The sequence below is a fragment of the Phoenix dactylifera genome, chromosome 2 (genome assembly GCF_009389715.1).
Source record: "Phoenix dactylifera cultivar Barhee BC4 chromosome 2, palm_55x_up_171113_PBpolish2nd_filt_p, whole genome shotgun sequence".
Lineage (NCBI taxonomy): Eukaryota > Viridiplantae > Streptophyta > Magnoliopsida > Arecales > Arecaceae > Phoenix > Phoenix dactylifera.
The window spans coordinates 23631244-23652607 of record NC_052393.1 but is presented as its reverse complement, the minus strand read 5'-3'; the positions used below and the strand labels follow the sequence as shown (position 1 = coordinate 23652607).

At 41.5% G+C, this 21364-nt stretch overlaps 1 protein-coding gene across 1 annotated transcript; it reads right to left on the bottom strand.

Annotated features, from left to right (window-relative positions):
- Nucleotides 1–9330: 9330 nt before the first annotated feature.
- Nucleotides 9331–20477, bottom strand: LOC103699991 (serine carboxypeptidase-like 31). Its single transcript, XM_039123967.1, has 9 exons — nucleotides 20201–20477; nucleotides 20019–20126; nucleotides 16461–16556; nucleotides 14362–14549; nucleotides 13588–13878; nucleotides 12901–13031; nucleotides 12714–12809; nucleotides 12512–12617; nucleotides 9331–12360 (listed from the first exon to the last, which is right to left on the bottom strand). Exons 1-9 carry the CDS (start codon nucleotides 20475–20477, stop codon nucleotides 12214–12216), a joined length of 1440 nt encoding a protein of 479 aa, XP_038979895.1. The 3' UTR covers nucleotides 9331–12213.
- Nucleotides 20478–21364: the final 887 nt, after the last annotated feature.

Genomic DNA, 21364 nt, shown 5'->3' with positions numbered 1-21364 from the left:
TTCCCCACTGGGCGAAGGGCCAGGGTGCAGTGATTGGTGCCAAGGGGACAGAAGGGACTCTCTGGACGTTGGCGTGGCGCTGGCAGGCGTCGCATTTCCGTACATGATCCTTTGAGTCCTCCAACAAGGTAGGCCAATAATAGCCTTGCCTCATGATCTTGTGCGCCAAGGACCTAGCCCCCAAGTGTGATCCGCAAACGCCTTCGTGGACTTCGCCGAGGACGTAGGCCGCTTCCGAGGGGCGGAGGCACTTTAAGAGGGGGGCGGTGAACGAGGTCCGATACAGCCTCCCTTCATAGAGTACGTAGTGGGCGGACTTCATAACAAATCGCCGAGCTTGATCTTCGTCTTCAGGGAGGATCCCTTCGGCGAGGTAGGCGACAAGCGGGTCCATCCAAGACGGCTCCGGATCAATCGCCATCACCGCTCCAGCCTCGCCGATGCTCGGGGCATCCAGAGTCTCCAGGTAGATCGCCCTCGACAAGTTGTGCGCGTCTGCGCTCACTAAGCGGGACAACCTGTCGGCCCTGGCATTTTCACTTCTTGGGACCTGCTGGATTTCGACACTGCCGAGGTCGGAAATGAGTGCTTGCACCTTCCGGACGTAATTCTGCATGGTCGGGTTCCGGGCTTCGAACTCCCCACGGACCTGCCCGACCACGAGCTGGGAGTCGGTGAAGACCTTCAGGCGCCGGATGCCGAGCTCCTTGGTGAGTTTGAGTCCCGTGACTAGGGCCTCGTACTCCGCCTCGTTGTTGGTCACTGAAAATTCGAACCTCAAGGCATACTCGGCTATCACTCCATCAGGGCTGGTGAGGACCAGCCCGGCCCCTCCACCTTCGGGGTTCGACGACCCATCGATGTGAAGCGTCCAAATCGGGAGGTCGAGGCTGGGTGTTTCCGGCGACCTAGGTTCCGCCTCCCGCACCGTGCACTCAGCGAGGAAATCCGCGAGCGCTTGGGCCTTGATGGCGGGTCGGGGCTAGTAGCGGATGTCGAACTCACCAAGTTCTACTGCCCACTTCACCAGCCGTCCCGCATTCTCAGGATTGCTGAGGATCTGCCGCAGCGGTTGATCGGTCAAGAGGGTGACAGAATGGGCCTGGAAATAGGGGCGAAGCCTCCTGGTCGCGGTCAGCAGCGCGAAAGCGATCTTTTCAGCCTTCGTATACCGCGTCTCGGCATCCCGTAGGACCCGGCTGATGTAGTACACAGGTTTCTGGAGCTTTGCCTCTTCCCGAACCAGTACCGCACTGACTGCGGTTGGGGAGACCGCCAGATAGAGGTAGAGCATCTCCCCTTCTTGCGGCTTGGACAGCAGGGGAGGAGACGCCAAGTATTCCTTGAGCTGGTCGAATGCTGCTTGACATTCGGCCGTCCAGAGGAAGTCTTTCGGGCGTTTCAGCACCTTGAAGAAAGGTTGGCAGCGTTCGGCCGATTTTGCCACAAATCGTCCGAGCGCGGCGACCCTCCCAGCGAGCTCCTGAACCTCCTTCACTTTGGTCGGAGGGGACATATCTTGGATGGCCTTGATTTTGTCCGGGTTGGCTTCGATCCCCCGCTGGTTGACAATGAAACCGAGGAACCTCCCGGCCGAAGCGCCAAAGGCGCACTTCGCTGCTGGTGGTCCAAATCGAGAACGATTGGCACAGCGGTGTGAACGGAATTCCGTCTGAGTTGTCTTGGTTGGTGTTGATTGCGCTCCACCTTCCACCGGGAAACCTGCAAGCAAGCCTCGCACCACCACTGGGGTAGTGGGGGCCCTCCGACGATCAAGTCAGAGGAGATTGGAGGAGAAGGAGAGATAATAGTAGCAAGTAAGAGAATGCACTGGAAGTTCTTGCTTACCCTCCCCCTTCTCCCCCCAGCCGCATATATACCAGGCTGGGGGGTCCTTCGGGGGGGTTGGTCATCGTGTGGCACGATGGAGTTGCCACTGACATGGCCGTTACAGGGCGTCGTGGGGTAGCGCTGGGTACGGCCATGACAGGGCGTAGTGGAGCTCCGCTTTGTACGGCTGTTACAGGAGATCGTGGAGCAGCACCGGATACGACCGTTGGCAGGGGGTCGCGGCGTGCTTCAGGGGAACAGCCTGTCGTTGTCGAGAGATTGCCGACTCGGGGTCGGACTGCTGGATCAAGGGGCAGCCGACTCGGGGTCGGGCTGCGAAGCCGAAGATATCCGACTCGGGGTCGGACTGCTGGATCAAGGGGCAGCCGACTCGGGGTCGGGCTGCGAAGTCGAAGATATCCAACTCGGGGTCGGGTTACTGGATCAAGGGGCAGCCGACTCGGGGTCGGGCTGCGAAGCCGAAGATATCCGACTCGGGGTCGGGTTACTGGATCAAGGGGCAGCTGTAGTCTTCTTGGGCGCGCGTGCCGGTCACGTGGGGCATGGTGGCTGAGTTCCCCCGTAACAGTAGCCCCCCACTTCCGAGCCTGGAACCAGAAGGGGAACGGGTGAAGGAAGTGATGCTTCGAGATTGCCGCCATCCCTCGGAGAGGCGCGCGCGCTTCGAGCTCCCCGCCTTCTTTGTGGCGTATGGCGGTTGTTGCTGACCTGGCAGTCTGAGGATTTCGGCGGACATCCTTCCTTAATGGCGTCGATTCGCCTTTGGGGCGCGAGCGACCCTTCGGCAGCCAGGCGTCCGAGGGTTAGGCCTCAGGAAATTCTTCCGGCACTAAGCCAGGCATCCGAGGGTTAGGCCTCAGGAAATTCTTCCGGCGCTAATCCAGGCATCCGAGGGTTAGGCCTCAGGAAATTCTTCCGGCGCTAAGCCAGGCATCCGAGGGTTAGGCCTCAGGAAATTCTTCCGGCGCTAAGCCAGGCATCCGAGGGTTAGGCCTCAGGAAATTCTTCCGGCGCTAAGTCAGGCATCCGAGGGTTAGGCCTCAGGAAATTCTTCCGGCGCTAAGCCAGGCATCCGAGGGTTAGGCCTCAGGAAATTCTTCCTGCACTAAGCCAGGCATCCGAGGGTTAGGCCTCAGGAAATTCTTCCGGCGCTAAGCCAGGCATCCGAGGATTAGGCCTCAGGAAATTCTTCCGGCGCTAAGCCAAGCATCCGAGGGTTAGGCCTCAGGAAATTCTTCCGGCGCTAAGCCAGGCATCCGAGGGTTAGGCCTCAGGAAATTCTTCCGGCGCTAAGCCAGGCATCCGAGGGTTAGGCCTCAGGAAATTCTTCCGGCACTAAGCCAGGCATCCGAGGGTTAGGCCTCAGGAAATTCTTCCGGCGCTAAGCCAGGCATCCGAGGGTTAGGCCTCAGGAAATTCTTCCGGCGCTAAGCCAGGCATCCGAGGATTAGGCCTCAGGAAATTCTTCCGGCGCTAAGCCAGGCATCCGAGGATTAGGCCTCAGGAAATTCTTCCGGCGCTAAGCCAGGCATCCGAGGGTTAGGCCTCAGAAAATTCTTCCGGCGCTAAGCCAGGCATCCGAGGGTTAGGCCTCAGGAAATTCTTCCGGCGCTAAGCCAGGCATCCGAGGATTAGGCCTCAGGAAATTCTTCCGGCGCTAAGCCAGGCATCCGAGGGTTAGGCCTCAGGAAATTCTTCCGGCGCTAAGCCAGGCATCCGAGGGTTAGGCCTCAGAAAATTCTTCCGGCGCTAAGCCAGGCATCCGAGGGTTAGGCCTCAGAAAATTCTTCCGGCGCTAAGCCAGGCATCCGAGGGTTAGGCCTCAGGAAATTCTTCCGGCACTAAGCCAGGCATCCGAGGGTTAGGCCTCAGGAAATTCTTCCGGCGCTAAGCCAGGCATCCGAGGGTTAGGCCTCAGGAAATTCTTCCGGCACTAAGCCAGGCATCCGAGGGTTAGGCCTCAGGAAATTCTTCCGGCACTAAGCCAGGCATCCGAGGGTTAGGCCTCAGGAAATTCTTCCGGCGCTAAGCCAGGCATCCGAGGGTTAGGCCTCAGAAAATTCTTCCGGCGCTAAGCCAGGCATCCGAGGGTTAGGCCTCAGGAAATTCTTCCGGCGCTAAGCCAGGCATCCGAGGGTTAGGCCTCAGAAAATTCTTCCGGCGCTAAGCCAGGCATCCGAGGGTTAGGCCTCAGGAAATTCTTCCGGCACTAAGCCAGGCATCCGAGGGTTAGGCCTCAGGAAATTCTTCCGGCGCTAAGCCAAGCATCCGAGGGTTAGGCCTCAGGAAATTCTTCCGGCGCTAAGCCAGGCATCCGAGGGTTAGGCCTCAGGAAATTCTTCCGGCGCTAAGCCAGGCATCCGAGGGTTAGGCCTCAGGAAATTCTTCCGGCGCTAAGCCAGGCATCCGAGGGTTAGGCCTCAGGAAATTCTTCCGGCACTAAGCCAGGCATCCGAGGGTTAAACTGTTGCTGGTGGTCCAAACCGAGAACGATTGGCACAGCGGTGTGAACGGGATTCCGTCTGAGTTGTCTTGGTTGGTGTTGATTGCGCTCCACCTTCCACCGAAAAACCTGCAAGCAAGCCTCGCACCACCACTGGGGTAGTGGGGGCCCTCCGACGATCAAGTCAGAGGAGATTGGAGGGCCCCGAATCTCAGAGCCCCGAATCTCGGAGCCCCGAATCTTGTTCATATGGTAATTTACTATAAATTGTTCATATGAAGCTAGAAGGGATTACGGGATCAAATCTATTTGCAGTTCTTTGTGCATGGTCATGCCGAGCTTCTCAAGCTTCTTTAAGTCCTTTATCATGGTCAAACCATGATCATGGGCATACTGCCCATCGTGTATCTTGGCTTTGAAGAGCCTCTTGGACACTTCAAACCGAGCTGCGTGACTCTGATCATTATACAACTCTTGCAGGTGATTTAATATGTCCCTGGCAGTCTTCATGTTCTCATGCTGGCATTGTAATGCATTGGACATGGATGCCATTGTGCAGCACCTAACTTTATTGTCATTGTTCGTCCACTTAACAAGTGTCTTACGCCGATCAGTGATCGGACGGATTGGTAACACAGGGATTCCATGGTCTAGCATGTACCCGAATTTCTCATAATTCAAAACGATTTTTGAAATTTGCTGAGCCAATCTTTATAATTGGGTTTGGTCAAACGGTTGTTCTATAGGATATGAGTTAAGAGTTTAGAAGCTGACTTTATAATCCTCAGAGAGTAAAGATTCTAATTAGACTTTTGTACTTGATCCTAATCTGTTCTAAGGTCTTTTAGAACAAATGTAACTCCCACTATTTTCTCGAATTCCTCACACTCCCCTGGTAGGAAAACGAAAATTCCACACGACTAGGGTTTCTAGTGGGTACTGCGGTCCCACCGATTTACATGCCACCTCACCTAACAGTTATTGGTGACACATAGATTGATGAATGTACAACTCTTGTACAATGCTTCTCAAGCATGTTGCAGTGTAACTTGGTCTCTAAGCCATGAAAACCTCACCTAACAGTTATTGGTCTCATTTCTTAGTTAAGTCAGACCCACCGTATAACCGTAGGAATAAAGTCGTCATTGGGTCCTCACCTAACAGTTATTGGTGCCCAACCCCACCTTTACCCTACAACATCTCATGTCTATAGAGAGGTCCAGCCCCCCGATGCAACTTGACCACTGTATCCAGCCGAGACAAATCAACATCAGAAAGGCCTTAGCAGCTCTACTACAGTGGAAGACCTATTGACTTAATATTGGTTAATCAGGTCTTAGTGTTTGCAACTTGAGCTCTTCATAAGAGGTAATCGAACAATTGGCCAGGTAAGCAGGTGGGAGGCTCCCCTTACTCAGAGAGTAAGGTCCTAATTAAGTAACCACCTTTCATGCTTTCCTAGACACCAATTAGATCAATTAATCTAATATGACTCGCTCATGTCGGTTCACTCTCGACTTGATTGAGGAGATTTTAATTTAGGTCTCAATTGGGTTTGCTACATCACATGTAAACCTATCTACCCCGCTCTCATTCACATCACATGCAAACGGCACATCACAGGCAGTTATAATCGCAGCATCAAAATAAAGCTAAACTTTAAATAGGTGATGATCATGGATTCTAATTAGGTCGTATTACAAGCACATGCACGTCAATCGATCAATTGGTCTTCAACTCTTGAATTGGTTCCAAGCCTCCTTGATTCGATCCTTGACCAACTCTTGATCCAATCGCCATCAACCGCTTAGACCCCTGTTCATCTCATGCCTTGTCTTCAACTTGATCGTTGACGTACATCACATCACAGAAATACAACCAGATGTAAAATAAAAATAATAATAAATTACATCTTCTTTTAGGAGGCACGCAGGCCTCTCAAAACATCAAATAAGATGCATGCAAGCATCTAAAAAATTACATGACATTGCAGATCACATCGCAGGTCTTTACATTTAATACCAAAAGGGTTTCAATCCTATGATCATCACCACATGCAGCAATTATAATTTTCAGATCTGAAAACTAACTGATTATCTCATGACATAGGTTGCTGATCATGCTAATCATGATTCTAAACTTTGTAATCTCATTAATAATGCAATTAGAATCATCATCTTATCACATAAAAATCAGCATGCAAAAATCAGCACCCTAGAAAAAATCTGCATGCAGAAAATTTTCAGCATGCATAATCTTTCAATTTTCAGATCTAATAAACCTATTAATAATTAATCCTTATCTTAATCTACGATGCCTAGGCTCTGATACCACTGTTGGGAACCCGCCCATGCCGCAGAAAATTCAAAAAATTCAGATGCAGCGGAAGAGGCATGTGCGGGATCAACCGTTTATCGCATGAACGTTGTTTAAAAACCGTTCGTAGATAGATAAGGATTAAAAACTTTTAAATAGCATTAGCAAGATCAGATCTTCACCTTTGTGCGGGTAGATGATCACCGCAAACTGATGATCGTGGTTTAGGATGAAGGTTCGCTTGAAGCCGTTCAAGTGCCCGGCCTCTACGGGTATCCACACGAAGCAGAAAACCGATCCAAGCTTTCTATCTCTCCGGGGTGCTAGCTCCCTTGCAGAGATAACTTTGATGGCTGATATCCTTCCTTTCAATCAATCCTTGATTGTGCTTGGAAGGAGGAAGAAGAAGGATGAAGAGAAGAAGAGGAACGAAGCCCTGCAGCCTTCTTTTTCTTCCTTGCGTTGGAACCAAACGGTGGAGGAAGAAGGAGGCCACCAAGATCCTTTTCTTCCCTTTGTTGTTGGTGGCTGAAAAGAGAGGAGAGGAGGGTGGCCACGTGATGGAGAGGAGGAGGGCTTCACTTATCATTAGGGCACCTCCTTTCAAAGCCTTATAAAGGCATCTAGGGCTCCTATTTGGTTTAGTCCAAATCATGAATCAATTGGGTTCAATCTATGCTAGTCCTAATCCAATTAGAACTTGAATGAACCACGACTCAATTGAACTCTTCAATCCTAATCCAATTAGGAGTCATGTTGATTCATTAGATTAATAATTAATTAGGACTTAAGAAATCCTAATCCAATTAGGACTTGTTTAATTCTAGTCCTAATCCAATTAGGACTCTAATTTGAATTCGAAGTCCTAATCCGATTAGGACTCTAGGAATCCAAATTTAATTCAAAACTCCTAATCTAATTAGGATTGTAGGAATCCTACTCCAAGTAGGAATCCCAGTCCTACTCCAAATAGGATTCCCAGTCCAAGTAGGAATCCCAGTCCAAGTTGGAATCTCAGTCCAAGTAGGATTCCTAGTCCTAATCCAATTAGGACTCTAGGAATCCTACTCCAAGTAGGACTCTTGTTTTAAGTCTAATTAATTAATTCTCTTTATTCCTTCTTCAGCTTATTATCAATCGAATTGATTACTTGTGATTCCTAATCACGATTCAACCATCGGATCGGTCAATGCCTCTAGTGTGTGTGACCCCATAGGTTCTACTCTGACTGGTAGTGAGATATATTGTGATCTCTATCACAATATCATTGAAAACTCCTTTCAATGGGTCGGAACGATTCCAACTCTACTCATTAGGGCTTATCGATCATCGAGATAATCCCTATGAGTACCACCATCCACTAGTGACACCTAGCAGCATGTAGTGGCTACCCAGCAGAATAGAATGATGAACCTCTAGGTGCAGTTATCATGTGATACAGTCCTTCTATCGTGGATCCCTACAGGACGGAGGTCATGGATAACTCGTCAAATCCCTTCGTCTGTCATATGTCAAGATTTATTTGACTCGAGTTCGATAGTGAAAAACTCTTTCTCCACTTTATATTACTGCCCTGGCCAAGGTCTTAGAACTCAGTCTAACAAATCACATAGGATCACTCCTCTTCTATCAAGGTCGATAGATTCCATGTAAGTGCATACCCTACTCCTACAGTGAACTTACTGCAGCCAATCTACACTAGAAGGACCCATATGACTAGAGACCATGTATACGTGTAGTCAAACTACAATAACCTCACTGTGAGTAGCCGAAGCACCGCAGGTCAAAGGACCAGTCATACTACTGCAACATCAAGCAAGTCACTGACGAGTGGATAGACGTCCAAGTAACTTCTTGTCTTGGTCACGCTCAGTACCCTTGTTCTCTAACAAGCACCTGCACTATCACTTCAGTGTCCCTACACTGTGGACTCAAGTCTCGTCCATCCAGAAGGAAAGTGATCTGTGCACTGATCGGATCGATCACCGTCCTCGTGATGATCCATTGATCAGGAGCATTTAGAAATTAATCACCAATGATACATGGCTCAAATTCTCAACTTTTGAGAATATGCATCATCATTTTATTAATTTCTTGGACGATTCATAGACACATAATTAATATGAATGAAAAGATGCATTTTATTTATTCAATAATAAATAGTCAAGTACAAAATTATGTCCCTAGAATTAACAATGTGTCAGCCAGATTGGCTTCTAGGGCATACATCTAACAGACCCCAGCTCTTCATGAGTCGACCCCAGCTTTCCATGAGTCGACCCCAGCCTTGCAGAAACTGAATTTTGAGCTGGTTTTCCTTTGAATGCGCCACACATGAGCCTACAATTGGTATCTGTTAGGATCGTAGGTGCTGCCATCTCACTAAAACCCGCAGGTGATAGTGAAGGCTTAACCATGGTCTTTAAATCGACCATTCCAAGCGCCCCCCGGCGTTCGATTGCGACTTGGCCCACATCGGCCTCCGCCGCGGGCGAGCCTTGCTGACTTTGCCCACACCGGCCTCTACCAACAATCTCTCCCCCAGCAAACGAGCCCTGCTGACTTGGCCCACACCGGCCTCCGCCAACAATCTCCCCCCAGCAAGGGAGTTTTTTTTCTTTTAATCGCATATCCTGGGAATTGAACCCGACTGTTAGGACCGTAGGCGCTGCCATCTCACTAAAACCCGCAGGTAATAGTGAAGGCTTAACCATGGTCTTTAAACCGACCATTCCAAGCGCCCCCCCGGTGTTCGATTGCGACTTAGCCCACACCGGCCTCCGCCGCGGGCGAGCCTTGCTGACTTGGCCCACACCGGCCTCCACCAACACTTATATGCATGTGTTTGATTTGTGAGGCGCCAATTATCATCAGTTTTGAATTCTCTATGATCCTGTACTCAATAATGGTTTAGTTGGATGTATGGATGAGGACTATATTAGTGAATACATGTTCATCCCAAGGTTTCTGATGCACTGCTATTTCCAATTCTCAAATGACCTGCAAAGTTTTTTTATACTGCAATTTATGTAACATTTTCTTTGTTGTAAGCATATGAACACACGTGAGGTTGATTTGTCAAATGCCAAATTTGCTCGGATTGATTACATTGACGGGTCTGTTTGGGAAAACCAACTAATCAATGAACTGTCTTTTCTCAAAGAATCAATGAGTGTTGGATGACGAGGCAAGCTTATTAGTATTAGCAGAAAAATTTGGTATGTTCTTGCTGTTCCAATGAATATTTGTAGCACGAATGATGAACACAGCATGTCCATTCATTGAACATGTGTTGTAACGGACCATCCTAGAAAATCTGAGATTAATGGATGTCTCTAGTTGTCTAGTTTTGATGTTGCATGCAAGCAAATGTATATCGGATATGCTTATTTGCACATTTACATATCATGAAAAATATGTAGTGGGGATGATCCCTCTTATGGCTATGCTGTTATCTAAGATTGGTTTACCAAGCACCCGGGATTTTTGGTTAAGTGCGGATTTCTATATTAGCAGACTGATCAATAGTTCATGTGATTGCTTAAAAAGATCTGAACTAGCCTCCATTTATACGACCTAAATACTACATAGCATTATCTCATGCCTTGTATTTTTGGCACAACATTGCATTTCACCTTGTAAATTGGTTTGTGGACCCTTGCGGCTTTTTTGATTGCCTGCAATTGATTAAATAACTTGTTCCTCTTTTGGGTACTTCTTTGGCACAATCTTCTCCCATCATATCTTTATAGTTACATAATTAATGTGTTTTTATTGGAAAATATTACCTTGTTGAAAAGTATTGGGATTTGTAAGTGATGTTATAGCCAACTTCTCCCCTTCAAGGTTATTTTCCCTCTTGAAGAAGTGTGGCCTGTGGGGAGTTCTACCCTGTTGGTGGATATAATGGTGATGGTTCTTTGCTCATCGGAGATGTACAACTGATTTTCTTTTGAATATTGAACGCCTCCTCGCCAGGACTAAAATCAGATTACTACTAAACTTTAGTATTGTATGACTTATCTATTCATATTCCTCGTTATTGTAGCCAACAAGGATGTGTTTCACTTTGTTCACCTAGTTTATCTTTTCATGTCAATAAATATACAATTCATGGCCACATCCTGCATGAGGCCTTGTAGTGGTCTCCTCCTCCACAGCGAAGCCAAACCCTTGCTTTGAATAGATGGAGGTGAGGTTTTGGAGGACCCGAGAGGTTGTAGGATGAGATGGTGGTCGGTATGGTTGGGGTTGCAGCAAGCAGTCCGCGGCCATACCTGAGCAGTTTCTCAGATTTCAATGCGACATGCCCAGGGAGGTGGCAGTGTCTTCGTGATGGCTTTTTGACTACTTCGGCAAAGGAGCTTCGCTTCTGGAGTGGTGGTGGGTGGGATGGTAAGGATGCCTAGTCTTTCTATAGTCATTACTTTTCAGATACGTCCTTCGATTTCTTATTAAGGTTTCTTAGAAAAATCAAAACTACAATCAGAGTCTGTCGCAGCTAACTAATGGAGACAATATTCTTTGGAAGAGAACTGTTGATCTGGTTCATAATTTATTGGGAAAAAGAAAATCAACAATCAGCAATTTCTCCATCTATCAAGATGCAAGTTGGATTTGAGGGGGTGCTTTGATACAAATAATTTTTTATAGTTGTTGCTCTGTGTCTTTTATGATAGACATAAATTTGCTTGCTTGAGTCTGTCGAGAACATTATGCCTATGTTGCAAGACTTCGTTCTCAATATAAGTTTCCATTTCTGAAGATAGGGTCTTGTTAATGAATGACCTGGGGCATTTGTTAAGAATCAGTTATGATACATGCATGGTAACTAGAAATATTAGATTTGGAATAATTGAACTCAATTTTGTTCTAGAAAATCTGAAAATAGTTTTTTTTTTTATCAAGATTTTTCTATTTCATTAAATCTTGGTCTATTAAACATTAAGAGGTGCCAATTGTGTCAAGTGTAAAGTTATTGTGGATTGGTTACTGTACCTGTAATTTGGGTTTATAGTAAGGCACCATTTCATTGCCAGTGATTCAATTGCCTAAAATTAAATTATAATTAGAATTGCAGCCATAGAAATGGGCTTTGTTTAGTTGACTATAATTGAAAACTGCATATGCAATAATAGCTCTCGAAAGAGATACCCTTACCCTGTTATTGAGGTAATAATATTACCTCTTGAGAAATGACGAACTGTTCATATTTTCATTACAATATGATACAATATTATAGGATAAAATGGAGAAGTAAATGAAGATAAAGTGGATGCATGCAAGAATGTTCATGGCTTGAGATTATAATCAATTGTAACATATGATCTAAGATCAGAGGTGTGACTAAATGAGAACTCATTTTGACTGGGGCCTGAAAATAAAAATGCACGAAGTCAAGAAATGCTACATTATTTCTTGACGCAATCACAATTAGTTCAAACAAGTTGTTCACTAAGATAATGACTTTGGATTAGATCAACAATTCTACATTATTTTTTGTTTTTAAATTGTGTCCAGTTTATTCACCATCAAACTACATTCTTGAGCTGAGTAGCTTGCAACGAAGCCATTGATTTTAGACCTTCAGAGAAATGTTTTACTCAACGGGTAGACGACGGAGCTTTGCCAGCAAGAAAGGCAGTGAAGAAAGCCAAGGAACTGCTTGGTTTGAACGTTGGCACATCATGGCCAGCTCCTCTAAATGTTGCAAAAGTTAGCCCCTCGTACTCTTGTAGCCATCCAGCCACCTGGGGACGAAATGTACCAGATTTTTGTTAGCACATCGGTTTACGTAGAATCGAAGTATGTGGTTTCATGCATGCGTGCACCTGTCGGCACTCGTATGCATGAATATGTCAGTGCATCATAAATCAAGTGATGTATGATTCACTGCAGCACCTGTTTCTTATGGTACCATGGCCTCCAGGGACCAACTGTAGGCAATCCTAGGGTGTCCAAACAGTATCTTGTTGACAGCACTGGGACTCTTCCATCTGTGTCACCACTGGACAAGCAAACAAGGATTTCATGGATGTCATGATCATGGAAATATTAACATAGTAAGCTGATGGATCATGGGATGTCAGCTTCGAGATCATACCTATAGACCCATATCCTGAGCCCTCCTGCAATCAGCTTCTTGTATATGGGGAGAACAGAGGGCATCGAGTCCTTCCACTCGTTAAAAATTTGTTTGCTGTGCTCAGTTTAAACATTTCTATAAGCACAATCACCAAAAATAAGAAAAACACACTCACACATAGAAAGAGAGAGAGAGAGAGAGTTACTTGCAGATGCTCCAGTTCCTGATGTTGTGGCCATCACTAGCATGGAGGGCCTTCTGAACATCTGGTCTGTTGTAGAAAGATGTTGTGTAACCATCAAGGCATGGATCGTAGCTACCCATGATCCTCGGTATCTAATCAATCATGTTAATCATAGTCAATCATTGTAGGCGCAGTAAAAAAATCCGATTTTTGGGTTATTATTATGCAGTAAACTCCTGAGATATTTAAAACAATTTTGCTTCTCTCACATTTTATATGGGAAATTCTTGAATTAAAATTGTATAGGATACCTAGTATCATAGCTCATAAAAATTTAAAAATCTCGATAAACATTGAAATGATCAAGCACTTTGCATATATTTCCATAAAATCATTATGATAACTTGGTATTTATTATTGAAATTGATACTGTTTATTTGATCACCATAATGTGTCCGCACTTCATAATGAAGAAGAATTATATATTTTATATGACTAAAAATAATCTTGTTTTGGTAGGTAATTTCAAATAATCATTCTTATTTGGAAATTTTCCCTTCAAAATAATTATCAATATTGCTCAGGCATTAGTCTTTTTTGTGAACTCTCAGAAAAATGTCAGATCCTTGTGGAAAACGGAGTGGTCTGTTGCAATATTTATAGGTAATTGGTGGTGGCAACTAAAACTGCAATCAACAAGTCTCTTACCATCTTGGAGGTGGACTTGAACATGAGTAGTCTTCTTCCACCATTGTTGGAACCTGATGAGTTCTGGATGCAGGTTGGAGTGTATAGACTGTAGATATCAATTTCACCATATTGTTTAAGGACCTCATCGACAGCATCCCGACATTTAGTGTTGTTCCATGGGTCATCACTGTCAAATTTGCAGTTATCTCTGGTGATGTCATGTGTTGCATCCGAGACGATGGCATGGCTCCAAGCATAATCCACCAAACCTTGCCAGTCATGACTATCAGAGGTTTCAGGATTACCCAACTACAAAAAACAGGAACAAGAATAGTGAACTCGAGTTAATGAGATCATGAGACATCCATCCATCAGACTACTTGTGTGTGAAAATTACCGCAGACATAACATACAAGGAGACAATCAAGAAAACCTTACAGCCTTGTTAGTTTCGGTATCCTTGACTATGAGAAACATGCGCCATTGACTCTTATCAGTCAAGCTATGTATGCTTCATAAAAATTTGGTAAGCAAGACATGTCACTGCTCAGTCTTGCAGGACTAATGACAGATGCTTGTTGAACATATGATTAACTTATTTAAGCAGTAAACCGGTGTTGTCCACTAATCAACATCCATAGAAGAAATAAAGGAATTTTAATTGCTGTTATGGGCTGAAATCAGACTGGAGATTATAGATAATAAAACACAAGAGGATGGAATACCAAGAAACCCTTGAGGTCTATAAACAATGAAGGATTCTTGTTCATGTCATAGATGAGCTCAGCCAACTCCGGAACATACTTTCCTGGCAGTGCAGTACCAGAGAATATTAGACTTATGAAGCAACAAATTAAACACCAAAAGAGTCCAGAGCTGAAGCATACCTGCATAGCTCTCTCCTGCCATGTAAAAGGTTCGGTTTCTGTAGGATGGGAACTTTTCGAACCAGTTGTGCAGAAAAGTGTATGTATCATTTGCTAATCAACAATGGTTCCATAGAAATAACAACGAAGCAAGGTAAGAACTCCAAAAAGCTAAAAATGATTATAACTAGGTGAAGTCATATTGACAAATTAAGTGCATCTCTAGCTAGTGAGTACACATGCACACGCTCACCCAACATATACTACTAATAATATTCTCGTAATTATTGACATGTTCTCGAATTACTCATGATTTCTGTACATATTTTTCACTAAAAGCTTACTGATTACAACTTAATGATATTACTCGTTGCTGTTAGTGCTGATTTTGTTTGCAACTGTTTGGTACTCTTAGTTCTCCCTTTTTTTTTTCTTGCACGAGCAAAACATTTAATGTTCATATTACATGTACCTTGTCTTCTTCTACTTTGTTTTTCTAAACTTTAAGTATCCCAATTCCTTCCAGATATTGCTGAAGTTACAACATTAACATCCAAATTCTGAATCTTTCCCCAAACCAAATTGTTGTTATACCAAACTTGTGACTCTAAGGCATGCAAAAGTTACCTAGTTATAGAGACTTCTACCTCATCCATCACATGGATGATGAAGTCTATATAATAGAGCAAATGAAGATGTGATGGGTAAGAATTCAAATTACAACTGCACATTTTTAAAATTGGATACGAAGAAAATAAACAAAACTTTGTTTAAATCAACAAATCTTGGCACAGAAAGGAAACTCCCAAGAAATTTGAAACATGCTATATTTTTCTGCAGTTTAACAAAGAACAAAAAATTAAAATTTATCATAGATCACCTGTATTGCTGCATATGCCTAGTAAATTTGTAAACATTAAAGAAATTAACTATGTTAGCGTATTTCCATAATGCTTTCATGATAATTTGTTAAAATTATTAAAATAATATGTATGTTTTATTTAAGAATATATTTATAATGAATAGATCAGACAAATTACACACCCATATTATGTTTTAATTAAAGAGTATATTTTACTCTCTAAATTTCTCATGTTTTAATCATTTCTTAAATCTCGAAATAGAGTGGAATATTTTTAGAAAAACCAGTGAGATGTGCGTGCGCTGCACAGGTATGTTGATGCAAAAAAGTAACCTTGTTTGAAGTATTGAAGGTTGGGCTCTTCTGATGCCATATCCTTTGTATATGGAAAGGTTTGGTGGGAGGTGACTGTTATTTTCAAGGACCAAGCATCTTGGGTATTAGACAACAATGGCTACTAGAGGGTGATCACTGCAAAAGAATGGGCTGCTATATTTTTAGAGGTGAAAAATTTTCTATTCCACTTAAGACCTAAGGCTAAACCAGATCGGATACGGATTGGATACCGGCATATCCATATCTATATTTGTTTTATTTGATGAATACATATACGAATATGAATGTTAGTCGGATGCAAAAATTTATATCAATATTTTTCTATATAGGTACTGATATAAATCCGATACTAAAAGTATGAATATAAATATGGATATAAGTCAGAAAATTAAAAATTTATGACTATAAAATCAAAGAAATTACTAAGTAAAAGGTAAAACAAGCTAAGGTCATTCATTTTCTTTAAAAGTTCATTAGTGCTACAAAAATTAAATAGAACCACAAACTAATTTGCATGAACATGTTGTCTCGCTGCAATGCTTGTCTCTCGCCTTCAACCTATGACAATCTCCAACATCAGATTATAATTATATAACTCTTCCTTTCAGTGGGCAACTTTTTTTATTTGATGATATTTTGTTGTGAAAAAGGGTGCTAAATGTGCTATACTTCAAATTCCATAAAAGAAGCATGACAAAAATGTAAGTAATATGTAAATCAAACTAAAAAACTCAGGCAAACATGAATAGTGGTATTAATTCTTAGATGCTTGTGGTATAAGAAGAGCTTAAGTAGGTATTTCAATAAGCATAGTTCACATAGTTCACCTGTAAAGGAATCTCCAAGAATCTCATAGTCGCTGGTTGTGTTTGAGTAGGAAAAGCCTACACCTACTGGAGACTCAAGGAACAGTAAGTTGGCCTCTGCAAAATTAGTTAACAATTATTAGCGCATTTATTTTGGTTAACCAAAGAAAGTTTATGTGTATTGAATTGTTACTGCTCTTGGTTATGTTAATGTGAATGACTGTTATGCAGGTAAAGTACATATTCTGGTATATTTTATATCCTTACATTCTTTTTATCCATTTTTATGAATGTAGATGCTTATTTTGGTGGTATAAGATTACATGGTGTGAGTAATTTTGTTAAAAAGCGGTTTGGATTAGTTAATTACATAATTTAAAGTAATCAAATCTAGTTTATATATTGATGTTTTAAATGAAGTCCTATGTGAAGTTCTTAGAATCATTGAAGAATTAAGTTGGCTTACCACTTTTTTTATAACAACGAAGGAAACTAGGAATTATATGATATGTTGGTCATTCAAATTAAGGATGACAAAAACACACTTATCTTCTGCTACTTATGGGATGCAAACAGCAAGTGGTGGTCCTAAAATATTTTTATTGGATTGCTGGCCAAGAATTAAAATCATTAGATCTATGTTATGGAGCAACCACAAATGTTTTGTACCTTCATGCATTGCAAAGAGCTAAACATTGCATAGCTAACGGAACAGTGGAGGCTACACCAAAAATAGTCTATAGCGATGGAATTTTAGTAATGTTCGGCAAAATGTGTTTCTATGAAAGTTTTCTTGTAATAGATTTTAAAAAAATATTACAAAAGATATATAATATTGTAGCAGTTTGTCAAGAAGTGTTACTGAAAAGTTATTATATAATGATGGTATATATACCATAAAATCGGCACATATTCTATAGTAACAGTTATAATTTTTTTTTAAAAGATCTATATAATATTATAATGGCTATTTATAGATATTGCAATAATTTTTTTTATGTTGGGATAATTTTTTTCTAGTTAAATAAAACTTAATTAGCATTATATACAATTTTGTTGCACGATACTGACTATTTATTGATGAAATAAATTTTGCTCCCCATACATCATTGTATAACTAATAGTTTTGATTGCTAATTTTCTATAATTTATTTTTTATGATAAATTAGTATCATTGCAAACTAATTTGGATTCTTTGTGATGATAGTATTTCATCACTAAATATATTACATTTGCCTAATGATGTTTAGAAGTAATGAGGTTTTAAATACATATATTGATCAACTATTATATGTTCTATTTGTACTTAACAAATTTTAGCAGGTTAAATATGCTATTTTCAACTTCATTTGGCCAAACCTACTAACTGAACGGGTTACATGATCAGTCAAGTTGGATAAATAGTTGGAGAAATGTAGGTTTGCTTTAGCTTGGGATTTTTAATCTATTTTATAATAATTTTACAAACATTCATAACTATTAATTTAGTAAAGATGTGTTATAAATAATTTATTAATATAGAGGGTGCATAACGTACCTACTTTTAAGATAGGTAATCTTTAATGCTTATTGAATATTAGAAGCATTGTAAATTAAAAGAAATTGATTATGTATTATATTTTCACCTAAATTTTTTTATGGGTTAAATATATTATTGTCAACTTGATTTGACCAGAACCATTTAATGGACAAATTACATGAGTCGAGTCAGTTTAATAAATAGACAAAAATAGTTCTCGGTATAAAATTCACTATCAATATTGCAGATGACACACCATAACTAGGTACTGATCCAATATATAATTATTAAAAACTTGCATGGAGACCGATCTAACCAAGGATTTAGATTAAAATATGTAAAAAATGAAAACTACTTAGATAAAATATGTAATATAACGTATTAAAAATATTCTATATTAAATACCATTACTTTTTAATTATAACATGGATAAAAAGAACCATATGCATTATCTATTTTTAAAGGACTTTAGAAAAAAATTAAATGATTATATAAATATATTGAAATTATTAGTATTTTTAAATATTTTAAATAAAAATATTTTCAAGATATTATAAAGAAGAAAATAGAGTTATTTATTTTACTAAAAGGAAGAGGATTGAATTTTTACAAGAACAATTAATTATTAACAAATAAAATACCATAATATAATTGGAATAAGTTTATTTTATAATTTAAATAAGTTTTGAATAAGTATAATAAACTATAACTTCATACTAGAAGTTTATGTTGTTGGCTACTATAAACTTTTTTAATGGTAGTCAATACAAATAGATCTTAACCAAGGTGAGTGGAAGACTATTGTGAATACTAGATAATTAAGCTAGCTAGAGCAGCAAAGATCCTTTGGATTTCTTTTTGTAAAATCATCCTGAATGAGTTTCAACACACTAATTATTATATTCTTTTTCTGTACATAAAATGGAGAACTACTAAATATTAAATTCAAGACATAAATGTTTAGTTTTTAAACCATATTTTGGCCAATAGACCTTCGGATATATCGTTGAATTGATGTAGTCCTCCTCCTGTATCTAGAAAGAGCAAATCTTGGCTCATTGATCTCCAAGACCAAATCTCGGATAATGTCTCTTTATCACCAAGAATCAGCTTTCTTCTCGTTAGAACAAAATTATTATATATGCATACTATTATATATGCATGCATGCATATATGTATATATATGTACGCCATTTTATTTCTAGCAATACCTGTGTTTCAAGAGAATTGATTGAACTTGAGCTTACTCCCATCTTTTTCAACAAAAAAGGAAGAAAACGGGGCTTGAAAGGCTCTTTCTTCGCGTGAAACTGTGATATTGGATGGAGGTAGGAGAGGTGGGGCTGGATTCGTCATCGGAGGGCCGAGTTCTGGTGCGGTGGCAGCGGGTAGCTGTTAGATTTTCGACATTTCGGTTTCTGGGGCAGAGATGCGGGTGGCTTGGATGGGTATGAGTTACACATGGCGAGTACTTCAGGCGAGTTCAATCCTACTGGAGAGAGATTCGGCCACAATGATCAGCTGGGTCTGAAAGGGCTTGAGCAGTTATGGAGTAGTTCATCCCCTGCTCCGTGACATTTAGGAGATGGCGAGGGAAGGTGTCACATTCCAGGCTATGCATGTATATCATGAGGCCAATGGGGCGGCCAATTGGGTGGCGGCATATGTTGCAAGCCACTTAGGAGGTATCCTATGGACTGGAGAGAGAAAGATGCCCGGAGCACTTCAGGACGTTTTGTTTTTCGATTTTATTAGGTGTATTCGTATCCGTAATGTATGAAATGTCCGTTTTAGCCAAAAAAAAATGAAAATAAGAGGACCTTCTCTTTCCCTCTTGGTGAGGCCCTTTTTAGGCTTCACCTAAAGAAACATTGGTCTCTATTCAAGAAGGTTTTGATAACGGGTTGAGTTTTTTCAACAGGCAAATCATTCAAGTTGATAATGGCTGTTCATTAAGTTCTTCAACGGGCAAATTTCAGTTTAAATTTCAAAAAACCTCTTACATATATGTATATATATGTATGTTATATATACGTATGTCATTTTATTTCAAGCAATACCTTTGTTCCAAGAGAATGGATTGAACTTGAGCTTACTCCCATCTTTTTCAACCAGGAAAGGACCAATCTCCTGCGCTGCACCATAGCCAACGGAGGAACACCCGGGACCTACACCAAAATTTAAACAGCTCAGTAGGATGGTTGTAATCCCCATCGTATCACGAACAAGCAAGGATCCTTACCTCCATTGAGCCACAAGACTAGAGGCTTCTCATCAGCATGAGATGCAGCCTCGTAGAACCAATAGAAGAGGCCCCTCCCATTCTTCTTGTTCACCGTCACGTATCCGGCGTAATGCCGGAACTTGACTACTGGTTGGCCAGGCAAATCGGTGACAAGGTCTCCATTCTCAACGAAGCTATTTCCTAGCCTACCACAAGATACTGGGTGTAGTTCATGAACAAGAAGAAAGGCTGAAGCAGCCCATATGAAGAGACCCAAACCCTTAAACAATCTCATTTCTTTATAGAGCATCAAACTGACACCCTTGAGATGAAAATAAAACTTGCTATCAACCTGCTGGTATTTATAGCATTTTTAGCATGGGACTAGATCTTTCAACATATACCAAGAATATGGTCTTATACAAATCATAACGCACAGTATCTTAAGACTGACCTCCCTCTCTCTCTCTTCTCTCTCTCATTAAATGGTACGTAACAACAATATTGAATAAATAGGGCATTAAATTATTCCAACTCATGCAGGGTAGGAATTAAGTGCTTAAATATATTTTAATGTGTAGGTTTCAAAATTTTTAAACGGAGTAATTATAATAATGATAATAACTAAAACATAATAATGTGCATTAGTGGGGTTATAAAAAAAGTATTAAATACTAAACACTAATAGAGCAGTGAAATAATGGATTGGATATTATATTTCCCAATGGAAAATAGTCAAGCCATGCATGCTTCTAAAAGAAATTCTCTTGTATGATCACCTATTGTCATGAATAATATACATGAATTTAAAATCGCTAGAGCACTTACTATTATATATGAAGTATTAGTAATAAAGAGTAGCTATATCTATTGTTTCACTCTTTCTTATTGGTCATTATCATTTTATATGGATGAAATATAAATACAGTAGCAAGTGTAAAATTTGAGCAACAAAGCTATCAAATCAAGTTATCATGAAGCTGAACCCAACTTGATCACCAACCATATGACGTTGGTGTTGTTGGAGCACATTCACATGTAAAAGATATGACATTGACTACCTGCATATTATGGCAGTTTTACAAGCATTTTTTGTCACGCCCCACCTTCACGGGGTACATGCGGCACTAAGTGCCCACGTGGGGGCTACATGAGAGGGGAACACGGAGCCCCCCTGCCAGA

Coding starts and splice junctions, on each gene's coding strand:
- LOC103699991 (XM_039123967.1), bottom strand. CDS start 20,477: ATGAGATTGTTTAAGGGTTTGGGTCTCTTCATATGGGCTGCTTCAGCC. Junction 16,557..20,018: donor TCCATTCTCTTGGAACAAAG/GTATTGCTTGAA, acceptor CTAATTTTGCAG/AGGCCAACTTACTGTTCCTT. Junction 13,879..14,361: donor CCAGGAAAGTATGTTCCGGA/GTTGGCTGAGCT, acceptor TGTTTTTTGTAG/TTGGGTAATCCTGAAACCTC.